We start from the raw sequence: 18,669 nt of genomic DNA, 5'->3' as shown, positions 1-18,669 counted from the left end.
GAAGATGTTTACGATGCCGAGGATTCGCGGTCAATAGGGCCGCAGGCATGCTATGGTGACGCTCCTCATTCTGGAGGTTGATGCTTGACAAGCGTATTTTGCGCGTGAATGCGGATAGTCTGGAAGGGGTTGGATGCGAACTCTGGTGTCGACAGTATCAAGGGGATCCGTTGTCGCTCGAGTTGTCTGGTGAGCGATGAGTCCTACTGATAGCGTCGTACAGCTAATGTTACTTACAGCGCGCGCTTTCTTTCTGCCTTGGTGAGAGGAGCTCCTTTGCCTTCACCAATCAACCCATTTGGCGCTTTTCTCCTTTGATTAGCAGTAGACGCATCGGTTGCACATTGACGAGCGGATTCTACCACCGAGCTGGGTATGTCGTCGTCCATTTCCAATATGACAGCCTTGAGGTCATCCACGCCCTCGGCCAATTGCTCTCTCGCCTTTCGCCTGAGTCGGCGCTCACGAGATTTCGAGTAGGGAGCTCGCGACGACTCCAATCCTGGAGCAGACTCCAATCCTGGAGCAGACTCCAATCCTGGAGCAGACTCCAATCCTGGAGCAGACTCCAATCCTGGAGCAGACACCAATCCTGGAACATGTTATGTCAGTCTGCATACGACGACCCAAGGACGAACAAACGTTGCATAAATAGTTCATGCCTCAACGCCTGCTTTTCCTTTTTCTTCATTGATAGAGGGCGGGACATGGCTTCTGAGTCTACGGACTGCAGAATTTCTGTGCCCTGTGATCGCCACACAGTCATTCAATAAACTCTGCGGTCTTGCGACACAGATGGACACACAGATGCATCAGCTTGTGCACCGACGTCCACATGTTCAACAGCATCATCTTGAACTGCGAACTGGCGTTTTGAGAGACGGATGGGTTGTTCGTGCAGAGCAGTGCGTCGACGCTTGTCCTTGGGCTGTCTTGCGAGTTTCAGGACACTGATGGCACATATACCACGCTTGCCGGAGACTCACCATTGCGAGCGATGCGTCGCCCGGTGTTCTCGCTTGTCTTTAGTGTACTCTCTACGCAAAAAGAGACCGATGGCTATTGCAGTACGAAATCTGTTCAAGGAGACTTTTTGTCGATGTATGATGGCGCTAGAAGAGACGGAAATACTTTTTACACTGCTGGCTCTGTTTAACGCTCGTGCACTCGATCAAATTCGATCATACAATGCGGTTATTGGATTTAGACATACACTCCGGAAACATGCAAACGCGGGTATCGACATCTCTAACTAGGCATGAACAAACAGCATACATAAATGTTACGAAAAGCAATCAATATTGTACCAATATGAACTATGGAGCATCTAGCAGGAGACAGTGAGTGACTCACTCGTCTGGGATATGCTCCTCCTCTAGTCGAACGCCTCCCTCTTCTTGCTCCTGGTGAAGCGGCCCTCCTATGAGCAGGTCCTCTTCCTCGTTATTGTGCGAGTCTTCCCATCCTACTAGTACGAAGCTGATTAGCACCACGGCCGCGCCAACGATCACCTGCATCTTCGCAGGCTTCCCCAAGAGGAAATCTCCCAAGACAGCCAGAGGCATGGTCAAGCTCAAACCAATTGTCACTACCAGCGGCGTCGTCTTCAACATAGCGAGGACATAGATATAGTCGCTTGACAGCGTTATGCCCATCTAATAAGCAGTTAGAAAGCGGAAAATGATGCAACAAGCAGGTGCTGACATTGACGAGAAGAGCGACCACCGTCCTGCTAGTATATGGAAGCTCGAACCGCTCAACGCCGGTAAAATGCAATAGGATGCCGACGGGCCAGCACATGAGGATATTGAACAAGCCGACAAATCCAAAGAACAGTTGCATGTCGATACGCGATTCAGATTTGATCCGTACTTTGAGGAGGATCACGTAAAGTGCATAAAACAGAGCGGATAATAACGCCAGAACATCACCGAACGTCTGTGCAAGCGCAAACGTTGTGATGGGATTGCTCGGTGAAGGCGCCATCGGTGCTGAGGGAGCCGGCGGCCCAGTACTACGGCCCTCCGATGAGTCAGACCAAGATACTAAAAACACGCCCCCAAAGCTGCGGACATCATTTTCAGTTGATGCAACTATGATCCGAACTGTTAGGTTGCACCTTGTGACGACAGTACAGAACTTGAGGACAGTAAGAGATTCGACGCGGAACAGTCGACCGATTCCCAGTGTGAAGAAACCTGCCAGACTGCTGTCAGAACGTGAGTCTGAGCGATGATATTGACAATACCCACCACTCATGCTGGACAAGACAGTCGCGCTCGCGACACTGGTGTAATCAAGTGATGCGTTGACGGACCAATTCGCGATGAACCATAGTAAGCAGAAGAACACGGCCAACTCCGCTGTCTCTCGCACTGTCAGAGGAGATAGGTCCTTCGCTGCAGGAATGTCGCCGGATGCTTGATTGTTCTACAAATGAGTTGGATTCGGCAAGAAAACTATAAATGAATTGGCAATTTAACTTACCAAGGACAGCATCGTCTCTCTTGCATCCATGTTAACAACCAACGGCTCAGATTCTTCTCCCGAACTGCTCTCTAGATTGAACAACAGCTGCGGGTGTTCTTATTAAGCGCGCATACCTCCGCTCCCGCTGCAGCCTACTGCGTCTTCGTTCGAGCGATATGCGGATGGCATATGGCACAAGGTACAGTGCAAATGCACTAGTATTGAGATACGTGACACTATGCAAAACCCATCAACAGCAATCCCGGCCATAGGAAGCGGGGATCGTACAGGAACGGTTTCTCATATCCGTCTTCAAACAGACCCTATTCGTCACTGTAAGTCAGCCCAACTACCGAGCAATACATGACATACCTGAGTCACAAAGTTGCCCGATGTCCAGAGCACCACGACGATGAGAAGAAGGCAAATTCCGATGACATAGTCCTGTCTAGTAGCACTCTCCCTCATACGCGATCGTGACCTTCCTCGAGATCGTTCGCGGCCTAAGGGTGCGGGAAGTGTATCCATCTCAATGAAAGGACGAGATCTGTCGCTCTCAGACATTCAACATGGTGCCTTGATGGCAGTTGAGCCCCGCAAGACGCGACAAACCTGACGCGCATATCATACGACAGGTCACGTGTCAACTTGTGGCCAATGTCACTGGTTATGCGGCTTCCATTTTACTGGAGAGAAAGTACGAGTCTGACATGAGACGATAATATAACATGTGAACTAATGCTGCCATAAGTCATAAGTGTAGCAAGCGATCGATACAATAAGACAGTCGAAAAAGGTAGCTAATGCGCGAGAGCATTATAGAAATATTACTATCGGTACAAGAGCAATTAATGTGGCCAGAAGCGTCCCACGAGAACAAGTAAGTATGTATGCACACGAGTAATGTTTGAGCTTGGGAACGTCAGGTTACCGCGTTAGTGAGTATATGCGGTCAAGCTCAGCCTTGAAGTCTTCCTCAGCAGCCCGTCTCCGAATGTTGCCTTTAGTAGCCGTCCTCGGAAGAGTGTTCGCAGGAGCAACCAAAATCGCATCTGCGGACGCGATCCGCTCGTGGAGGTACCGCCGCGCGTGAAACGCTCGAATCCTCCTGTATATCATAGCCTTCAACTTTTGGGCATCCACATCGGCTGTCAACGACTCCACTATGAGAGCCGGAGAAGGTCGCCCAGTGCCGACGACCACACAGTTGGAAACAAGGTCACCACAGGTGGTATAAACGTTCTCCTCGATGGCTTTGGTGTTACACCGCAACGAAACTTCCGTCTTTATCCAGTCATCGTCCCGTCCATAATACACGTACTTTCCGGGAGACTGTTCGAAAAAGAGATCTCCGGTGTGGTAGTTTCCGTCGATGTCGCGCAGTGAAGGATGTGGGCAGTCGGGAGAGTGCGCCAAGACGACCAGCTCCAGCAGCCGTGCGTGGAGATTGTAATATCCGCTATCAGACTGCGGCGGCTGAGGCGCTGTCGCAACCATAGCGTATGAAGCACCTTCAATCGGTTGAAGGGGCGGAAGACGGCCATTAATGGCCTGTCCAGTCGACAGCATCATGACGGCAACCTCTGTGCTCGCGTAGCAGTCTAACACGTTGATGCCGTTGCTACGCACCCATTGTTGGTCCTCCGGAGACATCGGCAAGCCGGTGACTAGGATCTCGTCCAGTGCCTGCAAACCTGCAAGCAGTCTGGGATCCCGGCGCGAGTTCTTCAGATGCACACTCAGGAACGTGGGAAATATGTTCATGCGTGTGAGTCCACAGCGATGCATCATGTCGAGTAACTCGTCGGAGGAATAAGCCTGCTTTGTATATAGGACGGTGCAGGAGCCGTGTTCCAATGCCCCGGCGAGCATGAAGGATTGACCCATGTGACACAGGCTTCCCCTGCAACCACCATCAATATAATGACAGGCTCAAGATTACGCGGCTACGCACATGCACACCGCTGTGTCTTGCCGTGACGTACTCCGCGTTTTCGGTCTCATGATCTGCCCTGCCTTCATGATCGTAGTAGACCACCATGCGTAGGTACATGGCACGAGTTTCGGGCGGCCAGATGTCGAGCCGGAAGTGTGGAATAACATGATGATGTCGTCGGCGTCAGATCCCTCGACGACAGGAGGTAAGTCGATAGCGACTGGACTCGCTTCTCGCACGTCAACGGCTGCATATACAGGTAACGGGCACCGCCGAAGGGGCGACGTGAAGGAAGCATCATGAACAATCGCTTTCCCTTTCGAAAGGTTTAGCAACTCGAGAATTACTTCCGCGTTGGGTAATCGCAACGATATGAGCTGCGGGATGAAGCCAGCCCGGGCAATGCCATAGATGTGGAGGACGTCCACGTATGTCGTGCCTCCAAGCCTATATAGCACTTCTCAATACAACTTCATGCATACGTTCATGCAACTTACCACAAGCCAATTACTGATCCAGCGCTGATATCGTCGGCAGTTAACTTCCACAACCAATACCTTGCAGATCGTTCGACATCTTGAAGGAACTGCTTGTATGTTATAGATTGCCAGTGACGGATGTCGCTGCTGCTCTCGTCGACTTCTGGTACACGAAAGGCGACGTTGTCGGGGCACCGTCTCGCGGTCCGCTCGAGGATAGTGAGATGCGTTTGGTAGGAGAGCATAACAGGAGAGTGTGCCTATGCAACTGGACAGCTAGACCGTTTTTATGAGATGCAGATATGATGTGATGCCGATATGATGAGTAAGAGTCATCTTGTCCCAGCTCCTTGTTGTGTGTTCGCCGGTGGGCGGCGTGGCTGTTACCACAAAAGACTTCGGGCGAATGATTCTGCGGAGCCGCTGTCGGGTCGGGACAGTTGATGCAGAGCATACTGTGTCCTCGGGCATTCCCATAGTGTCGGGTCGCATCCACACACAGCTTGACACCTGTGCAGGCAGGTAGAATGAAGCATAGATATTCATCCGCCCAAACATAGTGACCATGACTCACTTCTGGTAGACGTTTCGAAATTGTGGTTGGCTCGGCACATCCTGCTGGTGTTGGAAGGCTGACCCAAACACCAGGTTTGGCTTACTTATGACAGGCTGTGAACGAGCTAAGCGAATCAGTGAGAGCGCCAAGGCACATACGCATCGGTGTCAGAAACACGGTATGATTTGAATAGGCCACGGAAACAACTTACACTGCATTGTTTTACGCATCAATTGATCAAACCTCGCGGTGATCTAACGGCGTCGGCAGTGACCCGTTTGAGAGACGTCATCAGCTATTGGCGAATCTCCCTGCATATTATCCTTTGGGACGTCGAAGAATGCTGGCAGGATGTCCCTCGGCCGACGAACTGCGAGTTTTCGAAAGCGATTTCCTCAAGCTGACCAAATGATCAGCTAACGTAGCTGCCGAGTACCCGCCTCCCAAGTTTCGATTGAGTCAAAGTTGCTGATTGGCAGAGGCAGTGCACATCGTTTTTTGATGGGAGTTGCTACTGTCAGCGAGGTCCCATACGCTGACCTTCGCTGCGGACGGGACTTTGCTAGCTTGATTTGGTAACTATCATAACCAGAGGCGCCGGCTCGCAACCTAGCAGAAACAAGTCTCAGTCACAGTCACATTTAGAGCCTCCATAGCTGTCGCCATACCTTCGTAGGCTCACGCGGGGAGGCCAGTCTAAGTATAACATTGAGGTGCCTGAGACTCGGCCACCCGGTGGACATACAAGAATTTTTGCGTTTGCGTTGCGGTGGCGGACATGCGTACCCTTGTGGCAGAGCCGAGAATATGTGCCTGTCAATCCCGCTGTTGTGTAGTACTTGCAACCGGGTGCTGTGAAATCTGGCACTTAGCCGCACCACTCATATTGGAGACTGACCCAGGTACTGAGATTAATGATGCCCGCCCTCGCTCATTCCGACCTTACTCAGCATGCCGCGTTATCGGGTCGGAACCGCACTGCATCATGTTACAGATGGTGCACATATGCTACCATTGATTGTTTGACCGGACCTGCGGCTTGGAGAGTTCATGTAGCATTGTAATTGTAATACCTTCGTGCACCATGCGCTCGCCTTGGTCATCTGGAATGGACCGAAAGGCGAGGCCACATCGCACACCTGTGCTATTCTCACAGACAGAGGCAGGTATGATTAGGACTTTCTTCTCACCACCTGAGTCGTCCGGATGGTAACTGGAAGGTGGGAGGTTGTTCATTTTAGAGCGGTCGTCGCGCGTTGAGCCATAGTCCAGCACTTCAATCGAGACAGTCAAGTGCCGGAGGTGCCAGAGACACGGCTATCTTCGTTTCGATGCTGGTGAACAATTTGTTGAGACACTGGGATGTCGTGCAACGAGCGTAGCTCGCTGCGAGCTGCAAGGCGTTTCACAGGCATCGAGATCGCACGATCGGGCTTCGCCGGTGAAGTGACCAGACTTGCAACCCAGAGCGAAAACCACGAGTCGAGATCATCGCCACCTCCTCGCCAGCACCGTTCGTCCCTCGACGGTATTTGCTGCATTTTCATGCTCAGACGGACTGGAAAAGCAGGCTCATAGCGCCATTCACCGTGCATAGGTGAGCAAAACGGACTTATGAGACTTTACTACGCGTTGATTCCGCCATTCCAACGCATTCCTCAAGGCGAGTTGGCACATCATCAGCCTTCACGTCAGGCCGGCTGTCGATGCTCTTGAGAGTTGTTCAGCTATCAAGGCAAGCCGCAACATGTCATCTCTCGGTGCCCTGCATCGCACGGTTTTCACCGCTGCAAATTGTCCATCTTCTCCATCATTCAGCAGTTCCACAATGGCAACCAGCATTGACTCATCGAGATGGGACACCACCCTCGCATGGTCCTCCAAAAGACCCGGGAGGAGATGGAAAGCCCTTGGAAAAAGTCGAACGTCGGCGGCAGCTGGATCTGAAGGGTCTACAAGGACATCATCCGAGGAAGAGATCGAGGCATGCCGAGGAAGGCATCTCGCCATTCACATTAATCATAGACGACCTCTTTCGCCGCCTTCGGTCAGACCCACGCGTGTTGGACAATGTTCGCGAAGAGGGTGCGAAGAAGGAACTGCTGGAACATCTCACCGACCGTGTCAAAGCTGCCGCACTGGCGCAGCTTATGGTGCATACGCGCAACCCGCGCCGGGCCATTGGCGTCCTCTTATTGGCCTACCGGTTAGGATGCAAATTCAAACAGAACGCGTACGAAGGCGTCGCCCATCAGCTGGCAAGTTCGAAACACTGGCGTCTAGTTTCGTCGGTCTTTGCGATGGGCAAACGGCAGACAGGTCGAACTACGGTCCGCATGCTCAATTGGCACGCTCGGGCGTTGATGGAAACAAAAGAATACGTATCTCTCGACAAGATCATAGAGATATTCGAACGGGAGGGACTGCTACCGAATCGACGAACATACCATATCCTCATATCTGCTCACCTGCGGAATCGAGATATGTTTCGTGCAAAGCAGTACTTGGCAGACATGGAAAAGGCTGGTTTCCCTGTAGACACGTCCACGCATGCGATCATCGTCTCATCGTATCGCCCACTGGGACCGGATCCTGCTGTGCAAGCAAAGGCCCTAGATGTGTTGCGCGAGGCTGCGGCTCCATCGTCCACCGTCATTCTAAACAGCTTAATTCAACTGTCGTTAGACGCAGGCGACCTGCCCGCCGCTTATCGTTACCTAAACATGTGCAATCAGCGTGCTCAACACGTGAAACTACGTCCTGTCGATGGGGACGATACCACCCAGGCAGGCGGAGAGACGCCTCGGTTAGGGTCAGATCGTACTGGGAGACCTGAAGCGACGAGTCCTACATCGGAGCCTATGTACGATGTCGTCACCTTGACGATGATGATCAACCACTTGGCGAAGGAAGGTGACCTTTCTGGCATCGCTCATGTCCTCCAGCTTATGGATGTGACGAATATACGGCCGGATAGCAGCATGATTGCTGCCTTGGTCCGGGCATACGTCAAAGCAGAACGGCTGGACCTTGCTATGCAGACCATTGCTGAAATGTGTCGGAATCATCCCGAACATGAACGGCTGCGCGAACTGCTTCGTCTTGTCGGCCTGGCCAACCCAGAGCAAAAATCGGCCTACGCTGCTGAGAAGATAAACCCATCGACAGAAGTATTCAACGCTATCCTTCCTGGCGTTCTCAAGGCTCGTGGGCTGCAAGGGATGCGTATCATTCAGAGGATCATGCGAATCGTTGGGGTGCAGTATGACGAGTATACCCTTCAGCTTCTCCTGTCATATTTGGACAAGGTAGAGCATGCACGGCCACGCGAACTGATTAGGTGGCTCAGACGACTAGAGTCTCGGGAACGGCCTGTGTCTCTGCGACATCTTCATACCATCATGCGCATTCTGCTCCGCTGGGAGAAGAAGCAGTCTCGGTTGGGAGCCCGTGGCAAAAACAGTCCCCTGCCCATGGAGGACCGCGAGGCACCGGATAATACCATCTCGGATGCCGTTCAATCGTACGATCCTGTGGCTGGGTTTGTATTCCCCCGTAAATTGTCATATAGGGCGCTGGTACGACCGCTCCTCGAATCATTGCAATCCCGTGGCGTCAAGGGTGACAGGGCGGCCTTCGCGCTGAGGATCAGGCAAGATGCGTTGATCAGGGCAGATATGGAGATGGCGAAGCAATCATTTAATGCAATGGTTAGCCGTGGTCTCCATCCCAACGAATATCACTTTTCCGCATTAATGGAGGGCTATGCGGCCGCTGGCGATATGGATCGTGCGTCGGATGTCATGCAGTCTGCAATCGAATCGGGGACCCGGAGAAGCGTCCTCATGTACACTATCCTTGTCTGGGGCTATGCTCGCCTGCGCAAACTGGCGCCGGCTCTGCGCATGTTCCGCAGGATCGTGGCTGCCGGCCTCCAGCCTGATGTAGTTGCGCTGCACGTGCTGGCGCAAGCATTCATCGCTGCCAAAGCTCGTGGGCACGCGCGTCGTTTACTCCTGCAATTGTGGCCAACCGTCGCCACGTTCTCAGATGAGTTGCAGAACGCGTCGCTTGAAGAGCTCATGTCGAAACTGGCCTCTCTCAGCGAGAGCGGTGTTCGCACCCGGGAACGGTATTCCAAGCAACGACAACGGATGCTTCGTTGGAAGGTACTGAGGATTATACAACGTTGGCAGTGGTCTCTGCCAAGGGGCAGGAGACGGCGCGAGAAAACCAGGCCGACACATGATGTAGCGATACAAACGAAGGACGTTGTCCAGCAATGAGAGATTCACTCAGAACCATGGGGGGAACAGTAAGAGTACAGGCAGTAGATCCGCTTTCAGTTCATGAGACGTAATAGCTTACTCGGAACGTCGTTACATACGGAAGTTACTCATTCGACCCGGAACAGGGAACTTTGCATCCAGTATCCGTAGTGCATCACGGACCCCATCTGCCATCACCTCCCGTACCCGCTGACGTCCGCAACTAATGAGTACCTCCTGGGGTACTAGCTGAGGTGGTGGTGAGCGAGGGGCTCCTCCCATTCCTCTACTTTCGTCGTAAGTTGCTCGAGGGTCCGAGAACGAATGCTGCGAGTGCTGGTTCGTATTTGCATGCGAAACAGTGCCTGCGGGCGGTGAGAGCGCGCGTTCAGGTGTCACAGATCCTGGCGCTGGGAGAATCTCGACACGAGGACCGGTGCACTTCGACCTGCGAGCGACGACCTCAGCGAGGAGACTGAGATCCGCGAACGCGACGTTGGGATGGGACTTCAACTGGCGCCAAGCATTGTCGCACGAGATCGTTTCAGATGTCGACGGTTCATCAGTCATCATCATTGAACCATCGTTGCCTCCCAAGGACGCTGGTGCTGACATGTCCGCAGTCGCCGGGCTACAATCCATGCCTCCGCATGCGATGGGGTTTCCGCAGCAGCCATTGACAGCAGCGCCGTCGTTCGAAGCTTGCGACGGGTCAGGGCAATACCCGCACGATGACGATGTCGAGGCGACAGTCTTGCTGATGGCGTCGCAGAAAGCCTTGCCGAACGCATCGTCGGCACAAGCCAGACAATTTGACGGATCACCAGAACAAGTAACGGCAGCGTTATTCGAAGCGATCGGAGCTGGGGAGATCGGGAAGATAGGGCGAGCCGCCTGTGCGGGAGCTCGCCTGCGCAAGGGCACCGGGGCTTGATACTCCGGGAGATTTTCAAGGATAGAGGGCGGAGCATCGTTAGGCAGAGCATTGCTCTGTTGCATGTCAGAGTGATCAACAGCTGCTGCTGATATATTAGACAAGGATAATTGCTCCGAAACCTGCTGCATCGTGATGTCCTTGCAGACGCAGGTGGAGGTTGCATTGCAGAACCCGCATGACAGAGGCCCGCCGTCGAACAGCGCGCTTTTGGCGTCCGCAGAGAAGTCGAACATGTTAGATAGGGGGTTGTTCATCGATGTTTCCTGAGGTGAGGGGATGCTTGGAAGGGGAGAGAAGCTGGTGTGCGATGAAGTATTGGACCGTGGGGACGATCCAGACGACGACGGGGACGATGCGTCGTACAGCCCATTCATGCCTTGTGAGAAAGTGCCGCTCTGACGTTCGGGGGAGATTTTGCTCTTCTTCCTAGACAACTGGGCCGGGGGGAGGCTTGGGGAACGAGGAGCAGAGTCCACTCGCGTCCTCTTCTTCGGAGCCTCCTGCGATGCCAAGCACTCCTCGAGCTGAGCAACCTTCTCCTTCAGCCGAGCGTTCTCTGCTCGCAGCCTCTCATTCTCCTCCTTGAGCCGCTTCGCAATGTTCTGCAGGGCGACATTGCGCTCGACCTCCCCTTGCTCGTACTGTTGCACGCGAGCCTGGAGCTCCGCAAGCTGGGACTGCTTGCGCTCACGAAATGCGCGCTGCGCGGCTCTACATACGAACTGAGTACGAGATGGCTCAAAGGCAGTGATGCTGCTCACCTATTCTGCACGCGCCGGCCCTTGTTGTCCGTCTACGCCACCTAATATCGATGAACGGTTCTTGACTCGCAACGGCAATGCAAGACTGACCTCAGACAGCTCCTGCGTCGCTAGAGCGGAATCTTTCTTCGGCTTCCTCCCAGGCTTGGGTTTAGCCGGGATAACCCACTCCTTGGATGCTGATTTGCATTCAGCTGCTGGGACAGAAGTCATGGCCTAAATATAGTTTACCTGTGGCCCATAGGGTCGTCGAAGACGAGACGGTGGTTGCGCTCATGTTGCATACACACGATCCAAGCCGAGAAACACGTCGCGGTGTGAAGAGCAGTGGAAGGACGCGACCGAGGCTGGGACTGGAATGTACAGGTGGGAGAGCTGAGGAGGGCCCCGAAACGACGAAGGCTCGTCTGATAAGATAACAGGATCTCGTTTTTATCTACTCAGGCTCGGAAGTCACCGGGTTGCCGATCTTGGCACAGCGCCCGTCGCGTGACTTGCTCCGTCGAGGAGGTCGTGCCAATCCCATCCTCCTCGATTCACCGAGGAGTGCTTGCTATGCCATATACTTCAGAAATCCACAACCGGGCGGCGCAGTTAGAGACCCCACTTTTTGCCTTGGAACTTCTGCGCTATCAGCTGGGGCCTTTTGGGGTGCAATACAAACATAGCGGATGTGCATCCCGACGCGCTGTTCTACTTCCACCTCTGGCATCAATTCAGCATCCGGATCCGGCTCGGGCACGCCTTCCCCCTTGACTTGCGTTTCGTGGACTTTGCAAGCAACTACGTCTCGAGTATCTGGGCCGATCCTCCAGCTTCCAGGCAGAGAAGCCCGAAGACGCCCCGGTAGTCCGGTACCCCATTCAATTCCACGACTTGCCATTCCAATTCAAAACTCGAGCTCTAGAGGCGCTGTACAAATATCTCACAGGCGTCGTGCCGTGGAGGTTGCCAGCCACCATCATCCCGCCCTTGGTGTGCCTTACCATCGGATAACCAGCTTTGTGCTACATTGAGCTGTCAACAGTGGGATCAACTTGAGTTGCAACCTTGACATGTCTCATCGCGCTCGAGCTAAGACGTCACTGCATGATTTTGTATGGGCGCGCTATTATCAAGACCTAGGCTCATGCCTTGCCGAACTTCGGCTGGCGTAGCTGTATTGTAGCGTCCACCGTAACACACGCTAGCGGGGCTTAAGGGTGGTGGCCACTTCCTCTTGATGGATAGAAGCCGCCGTTAATTGGTCACGTTGGTGGAAGGGTGCCATGTGTCTTGATCGTGCCTATCCTGGTTCTGTTACTGCAGCCGGTATCTATTCAGTTGGTGCGCCGTTGAAGCGAAAAGTTATCGCATGGTAATCGGTTGAATTAATATCGTGTGCCGCTTTCACCTTGTTATTTCTTAGTGTATTGCATCTGCCAGCAATAGATTTGCCGCCGGTAGCCATCTATGACAGACAGTCAGCAGGGAGACACAGGCCATGTGGTGCGGACATCCATTCTGCTCTTGGGTCAATCCGTTCCCCTTCAAGTGAACACTCGAATAAGCTTGTTCCTGACACGTTGTTCGTGATATACATCCGTTCAATGTCCGATGAACTCAGCATCGATATCTCTGCCTTCAAGGCCGCGCCGAATAGACTCTGGTGCGGGGCAGCCTGCATGCAACATCACGAGTTTCATATTTGCTCGCGCCAGCGTACAAGCAGCGCCCGTAGAGAAGCGATGTATGGTCGCCGATGTTCATACGTGAAGTTACTCGATGTCTACCTAACCAGAAAGTGCAATCTCTGCTTGGTCTATTTCGGCGCGTTTTAGAGCGTGCAAAGCATATGGGCCATCGCAGAAATACATAGTCCGTTTCCCATGTGAGAGTCGTGGGCCCAGCGACTAGCCCTCCGATGGCAGCGGCACCGACTAATTCTTCCGCGACGCTAGTAGACCTCGCAACATTGCCGGAGGATCACAGGTCTTGACCGCTGTTATCAAATGCACGCTCTCTTAGAGGATCGTCTAGGCTGAGCGTTCGGGCAAGTTGCCGGACGGGATCTTGGCATGGTGTGGATGATAGCCTATAAAGGATGACGCAGTGATGCAACGCAAGAACGCATGGGCTCAGCGGCGATTGCACCCAGCGCAGCTTCAGAAGAGCTTGTGGCTCGACCGGATCTGCTTTTAGCGCTCTTGCTCCTGTCCGCCACACACGCGTCCGTCACGTGCACCGTCATGGAGACAGTGTTGGTGAACGCCGAAGACGATGCAGCCACTACGCACTGCGCTCTGGTAAGCTTCGATGTGTCCTCCGTGCTCTGCAACATATGTCGAGAAGCCAAGATCACATGTGAATGCATAAGGCCTGTCTCCGATTTCTGTCGCGAGCCATATCCTACTCGCGCTCAATTTGTGGTAGCACAAGGTATCGTGCATGCTGATGCAACCAACTCAAACCGAAGGTGAGCTTCATATCGGCCATCATACATGCATTGGCTGATGAATGCAGAGACGGCCGTCTCTGCCGCTACTATGTTGGTATGAATTCCAGATGTAAGTCCCAATCACAGCACATACTTCAACCTGAAGCAAACGAGCCCTCGAGACTGCCAATAGCGGTGTTACGAGCATGCCGCGTGTGATCTCGTTGCGATCCATGATCCTTGCTCTACGATCATCCGCCGCTAGGAGAGAATGCATGAGCTACATCGAACTGTAGAAGACTCAGTCGTCTGCCTTCTCCTTCTACACGCATATGCTTTGCACCAGACCGTGAGCCTATTATTTTGTTCCGATCTCGAGGTCTAATTATCATCAGACCTTGAGTTTGTGTCACCAACATTAGTTGGATTAGCACGTAGACCTCTTCGCCATTTATTTGTGATGCACAGGCCGGACAAGGGATCGGGTATCCTTGACAAGCACATGCGGCTGCCTGGCTAGTATTTGTGCATACCACTACCCTGGTAACCTCTTGCTGCTATTGGCTAACAGGCTCCTGTGTGCTTGTGTATGCAGTATCTTCTATTGATCAGGACAACATCTATTCAATGATTGAACAGCTTTCCTTCTAGATCTTCTACGGGACGATCATCGCAATCATCACCGAGATCATGGCAATGGGATCGTGAAATGGCGCTCGCCGCCACCTTTTATCGAGGTCCCTACCTGGTGGTTCGATCTTCTTGATGCCCGAGTGCATCCAGGCACCTTTACTGAGCCTTCTTGATTTGCCAGTGAGGATACGGCGTTCTGTTAGTGTAATAACTCCGGTTCTGCCATGTGCACGACAGCATCTTGCTTTCATAAAAATGCAGACAATGCTGGAAATGGGGCCGTAATCTGTGGTACGGTACCTCCTTCGTGAGCGAACTGTCGGACGCGCTCGATTGATATCATCATCTTAACGCCGAATGTATGGAATGAGACTACTGCGGCCTTCTTCAAACCGTATGTGACTGTATCGATGGCACATTGCGAAATCTGCTGATTACACGCTCATGGACTCCCCAGAAATGCGGTAAACTGTATTACTTTGTCATACTGCAGGTCTAAGGATAGGAACCGGGCAACATGGACAGATTGGTCAGCGTCGGGTAAGCTTCCACTGTTCATCGGCTTGAATATCATATGTTCACACTTCCGTACATATCCTACGCTACATCCTTCTGGGTAAGAAGCAGTTCCGAACCATGATCTTCAGATGCCAACTTGACACATGTAAGCTGGCGCTGACACACAAATTTCTGTGCCGATTGAGAGCATTTCTGCAGAAGAAAAACCTTGCTTTCTGATGACGGTTTCCGATAAACTTTGAAGTATGTGTAGTCAATGAATGTCCCCATGCTGCGGTCTGTGGGACAGTGGGTTCGCTTGTCAACCCCCCTCTCGTGCTCGTTTTGACAGGATGTGTCTTTGTTTATGGGGTGTGGTTGACCCTGCTTTGTGCCGGCGACTATCAACCGATGTGGTGAGATTTGCGGGCGAGGGGAACTTCGATGAAGTTCATGGCTGATCTGCGACAGCAAGTGTCACGTAGTGAATTTGTTGGAACATTGAGGGGTCTTCATCTCAGAATTCGGAGATGCATCGCATGAAGTGGTTCGAGAAATTAATATATGCATGATAAGAGGTCAGCTATGACTGCTCGAATGTGCAGTTTCGACCCTAACCCACAGAAAGGGCGTGTAAGTAGTACAGTCACGTGCCAGACCTTCCGGTTTTTCTCTCGAAGTGCTTGTGGCTGCTGGTGGAGTTTCTCTGTGTCGATGTCGGGACGAATTCTGCAACAAGTCCGACTTACTCACTCAGTCCGTTTTGCAGCATTTGCTGTTCCTCGTCGAAGATGCTACTCGTCTCTTGCTCTCAAGACACACACCCCCGATGTCGAGCAAAACGTATCGGAACCGGTCGCTGGCTCAAGCTATGAATCGCTGACGGAAGCACGTCGTTATCCCAACAATCTCGATACACGCTTGGGTGCAGATGCGGCAGAAAGCTCTGAACGGTTAGACGGGGGCTCTAAAAAGTCGCGTCAGAAAGGCGGAAAAAACTCCGAGGAGACCTCAGAGGCATCATGGCCCAATCGCCTCGGTCCGAAGCCAAGCAAAGTAGAAGAGCATCTTGCTTCGCTGAGCATGGCCGGCATGGAACCCACTCTCTGTGATTTGGAGAATTGTCGCCCGGAAACGACCCCAACTCCTGACTCTCCGGAATACGCGACGCGATATAATGCCCTAGTCGATTTGTTGTGCCGTTCCTTTAGCAGGAAACAGCTACGCGGTTTCCTAGAAGAAAGGGATCCGACAAATTCGTTTTGCTCCTCGAAACGGAGGAAAGTTCAATACGCAGAAAGCATTATTGAATTTATGTGGGACTGGCCGAGTCTGAAGGATATCGAGAGGGAAAAACGCGATCGTACAGAGGTGTCTGTTCAATGTGAGGATGCACTTTTCAAAAAAGATGGATTTGCTTAATTCTTCTCAGCATTTCCTGTCACCGCGAGCGAACTTTTTTTGCTGCTCGGCAAAGGTATGCTTCACATCTGATTCTCATACAACTACTTTAGACTGGAGGATGGACCCGTGCAGATGGTGCCGATCTATTGGACATGTCATTCAAATACAATGTGCACATAGCACTTGCACCTGGCCCTCTTTCCCTCAGAGTCGAAGGTCTACGGGACTCGCTGAAAACGCTCGCAGAAGAGATCCATCACATCAAGCAGGTAAGCCTTTTGTACCGCAGGCGCATCGCGAATCTTGAGCTTTCTCCTGCAGACCATCGTGCAAGACACCTTCCAACTACCTACTCGGCAACCTGTACGCTCGGACATGATACAGCGAATATCGCGGCTAGCAGGGGCCTACCTGGAGAACATAAGCTCCGAAGGGACCGTGAGCAGAGGAAATGACCTATATACACGCAGTACACTCATTATGCTCGTCAGATTAGAATGTATTCTCGAAATGCTCGAAACCTTGAGATTGCGAAGTGGCTGGCAAGTCGTGCAGGCTACGAGGTAGGCTTCCCGTGGATATTCAGATTTCGGAGACTTAAGGATGACCCAGTTCAATCAAGACATGCCATATTCCCGATTGGCGTATATTCCTACTTCTAAAGTGGAATCTGAGCCACCTGTGATGTTGTTCCCATCCACCTATTCTCTATATCCTTTCCTGTCCCCCCGGCCACTACCGTGGACAATGAACACCAGCGGCGCCTTCCGTGTGAGGCGAGTTTCTGAACGGCTCGGGGGTGGGTACGGTGAAGATATACAGGCTACGGGAGGCTTAGCCGGGGAGAAAGGCCGTATCTTCACAATGGCGCAGTAAGTATTAAGCGACTAAATGTTCCTCCGTTCCTGATTTATCAATATGTAGGGATGCCGTGGGTCTGCGGGACATGTTATTCAGTAATCTGCCAGGAGGGCCCTTGTCCCTAGGCCCATCGAGCCGAGTCGTGAAGGCATCGTTAGTGCACCATCGGACTTGAAACTTAATTCGCACTAATGTCTGGATCGCAGCATGGGTCATGTCCTTATCACGACGACCTCTCCGGGCCAGCATGCTAGTTTAGTACCTCCACTTCAAGGCAACCGTGCTTTCAGCGACATCCTTAAATGGATGGCTGACGATGATATTCGATCTTCTTTCGTGCCAAGGTATGGATCGCTTGTTTTACTGCAAGCAGACCCTCACCGAGGAAAATGATCAGTTTACCGACTGTCATCGTCGACACCATACCTTCGCACCAGCAGACTATACACCGGCTGCTATACCATGCCATCTCATCCCCGGACAGCAATCATTCGACATGCCGGACGCGCGACCAGGCTGCCTCCCGCGTGGACAGAATTCTGTGTTACGAGATCACTCTTGCCTCGCCTCGTCTGGCTGCTTCAGAGCCCGCGCCGGATAGCGCAGCTTCCGAGACCCCGTCAAGCTCGCTGGACGGAACAACAACGAGCGAAGCACTGTCAGAAACGCAGGAAGCAGTGGCAAGAGAAACTCCGACAGGTCCAGCTGAAGAGACGGCGAGCGAAGCGCCATCAGAATCTACTGAGACGGCTGCACACGAGTTGTCATTAATTACCCGTCTTCGATGCTGGGCAGGTGTCCAGACCGAGGTGGATCTCATGATGCCGGATCGGTAAGCTACTTGCTCCCGCCGTTCAGTCGTTACTGAGAATATGTAATTACTCAGTCCGATGGACATGAAGCTTACGGCACTGGAATCTACCACCATTGAGTCTGGTCAGGAGCCCTTGGAGCTGCGTGACTACGTTAAAAGTTTCCGAGCTTTGTGAGCCCCCTTTAGTAACATGTTGGAATCTGAAAAGCACTGACTTGTGCAACAGCCTCGAGGAGGACGCAGCACAGCCTGACCCGCCATTGAGGTTGGATCACGGCGGTCAGACATTCATCCTGCACACTAGTGCCAGCGTCCGGCGGAGTGTGGAGGACGTGAGGATGCCGGACAAGAGATTACAGCCTGGGAACGCGGCCGAGCCTCTCACGATACGAATAGTCAGCGAGAGCATCTCAGACCTGGAAAGTAACCAAAAGTCGACACAATGCGAGGTGAGCTGGTGCGCTAAGCCACTTACGATGCGCCTAACTTTAGCGGTAACAGATAACTTGCGATAATCACACGTCCGAGGAGGGCTGGAAACGCTTCTTGGGCGACTGCGATATGCTCACTTCTTCCACTTATCGACCTATAGGCGTTGTTGTATTAGAGCAGGATCAAGATGTAGCGCTTTGAGGGG

The 18,669-nt window shown here is 52.6% G+C and overlaps 7 protein-coding genes across 7 annotated transcripts; 2 read left to right on the top strand and 5 right to left on the bottom strand.

The window, feature by feature from the left end:
- Window positions 1–15: 15 nt before the first annotated feature.
- Window positions 16–1,116, bottom strand: LAESUDRAFT_701326 (uncharacterized protein). The gene is made up of 5 exons (XM_040906449.1): window positions 987–1,116; window positions 806–928; window positions 643–745; window positions 238–592; window positions 16–186 (listed from the first exon to the last, which is right to left on the bottom strand). The coding sequence occupies exons 1-5, from the start codon at window positions 987–989 to the stop codon at window positions 66–68; spliced, it is 705 nt and encodes a 234-aa protein (XP_040763645.1). The 5' UTR covers window positions 990–1,116; the 3' UTR covers window positions 16–65.
- Window positions 1,117–1,353: 237 nt separating this feature from the next.
- On the bottom strand, window positions 1,354–3,065 carry LAESUDRAFT_813148 (uncharacterized protein; the record flags this gene model as incomplete). Its single annotated transcript, XM_040914461.1, has 8 exons — window positions 2,842–3,065; window positions 2,758–2,792; window positions 2,604–2,705; window positions 2,488–2,551; window positions 2,253–2,430; window positions 2,120–2,198; window positions 1,705–2,065; window positions 1,354–1,655 (listed from the first exon to the last, which is right to left on the bottom strand). Coding segments are annotated over exons 1-8 (1,311 nt in total), but the record flags the coding sequence as incomplete, so codon positions are not given.
- Window positions 3,066–3,396: 331 nt separating this feature from the next.
- On the bottom strand, window positions 3,397–5,129 carry LAESUDRAFT_654835 (acetyl-CoA synthetase-like protein; the record flags this gene model as incomplete). Its single annotated transcript, XM_040904516.1, has 3 exons — window positions 3,397–4,372; window positions 4,424–4,852; window positions 4,903–5,129. The coding sequence occupies 3 exons, from the start codon at window positions 5,127–5,129 to the stop codon at window positions 3,397–3,399; spliced, it is 1,632 nt and encodes a 543-aa protein (XP_040763643.1).
- A 1,856-nt stretch (window positions 5,130–6,985) lies between these two features.
- LAESUDRAFT_205191 (uncharacterized protein) lies at window positions 6,986–9,773 on the top strand. The gene is made up of 3 exons (XM_040901569.1): window positions 6,986–7,037; window positions 7,104–9,150; window positions 9,250–9,773. The coding sequence occupies exons 2-3, from the start codon at window positions 7,147–7,149 to the stop codon at window positions 9,724–9,726; spliced, it is 2,481 nt and encodes an 826-aa protein (XP_040763642.1). The 5' UTR covers window positions 6,986–7,037; window positions 7,104–7,146; the 3' UTR covers window positions 9,727–9,773.
- LAESUDRAFT_205184 (uncharacterized protein) lies at window positions 9,773–11,507 on the bottom strand. The gene is made up of 2 exons (XM_040901568.1): window positions 11,407–11,507; window positions 9,773–11,356 (listed from the first exon to the last, which is right to left on the bottom strand). The coding sequence occupies exon 2, from the start codon at window positions 11,017–11,019 to the stop codon at window positions 9,820–9,822; it is 1,200 nt and encodes a 399-aa protein (XP_040763641.1). The 5' UTR covers window positions 11,020–11,356; window positions 11,407–11,507; the 3' UTR covers window positions 9,773–9,819.
- Window positions 11,508–14,461: 2,954 nt separating this feature from the next.
- Window positions 14,462–14,733, bottom strand: LAESUDRAFT_726475 (uncharacterized protein). The gene has a single exon (XM_040909037.1). The coding sequence runs from the start codon at window positions 14,704–14,706 to the stop codon at window positions 14,479–14,481; it is 228 nt and encodes a 75-aa protein (XP_040763640.1). The 5' UTR covers window positions 14,707–14,733; the 3' UTR covers window positions 14,462–14,478.
- A 934-nt stretch (window positions 14,734–15,667) lies between these two features.
- Window positions 15,668–18,665, top strand: LAESUDRAFT_654686 (uncharacterized protein; the record flags this gene model as incomplete). The annotated part of the gene is made up of 12 exons (XM_040904498.1): window positions 15,668–16,337; window positions 16,386–16,430; window positions 16,490–16,626; window positions 16,679–16,795; window positions 16,849–16,920; window positions 16,970–17,229; window positions 17,282–17,371; window positions 17,425–17,562; window positions 17,616–18,050; window positions 18,105–18,203; window positions 18,241–18,481; window positions 18,534–18,665. 12 exons carry the CDS (start codon window positions 15,668–15,670, stop codon window positions 18,663–18,665), a joined length of 2,436 nt encoding a protein of 811 aa, XP_040763639.1.
- Between the last annotated feature and the right edge of the window lie 4 nt (window positions 18,666–18,669).

Source organism: Laetiporus sulphureus (assembly GCF_001632365.1).
Source record: "Laetiporus sulphureus 93-53 unplaced genomic scaffold LAESUscaffold_23, whole genome shotgun sequence".
Classification (NCBI taxonomy): Eukaryota; Fungi; Basidiomycota; class Agaricomycetes; order Polyporales; family Laetiporaceae; genus Laetiporus; species Laetiporus sulphureus.
Note: the sequence above shows the minus strand (reverse complement) of the source record. Positions and strands in the feature narration are given on the sequence as shown.

Coding starts and splice junctions, on each gene's coding strand:
- LAESUDRAFT_726475 (XM_040909037.1), bottom strand. CDS start 14,706: ATGAAAGCAAGATGCTGTCGTGCACATGGCAGAACCGGAGTTATTACA.
- LAESUDRAFT_205184 (XM_040901568.1), bottom strand. CDS start 11,019: ATGAATGGGCTGTACGACGCATCGTCCCCGTCGTCGTCTGGATCGTCC.
- LAESUDRAFT_205191 (XM_040901569.1), top strand. CDS start 7,147: ATGCTCTTGAGAGTTGTTCAGCTATCAAGGCAAGCCGCAACATGTCAT. Junction 9,151..9,249: donor AGCAATCATTTAATGCAATG/GTTAGCCGTGGT, acceptor GATGTCATGCAG/TCTGCAATCGAATCGGGGAC.
- LAESUDRAFT_701326 (XM_040906449.1), bottom strand. Junction 746..805: donor GTGCACAAGCTGATGCATCT/GTGTGTCCATCT, acceptor TGGCGATCACAG/GGCACAGAAATTCTGCAGTC. Junction 187..237: donor GCAGAAAGAAAGCGCGCGCT/GTAAGTAACATT, acceptor ATCGCTCACCAG/ACAACTCGAGCGACAACGGA.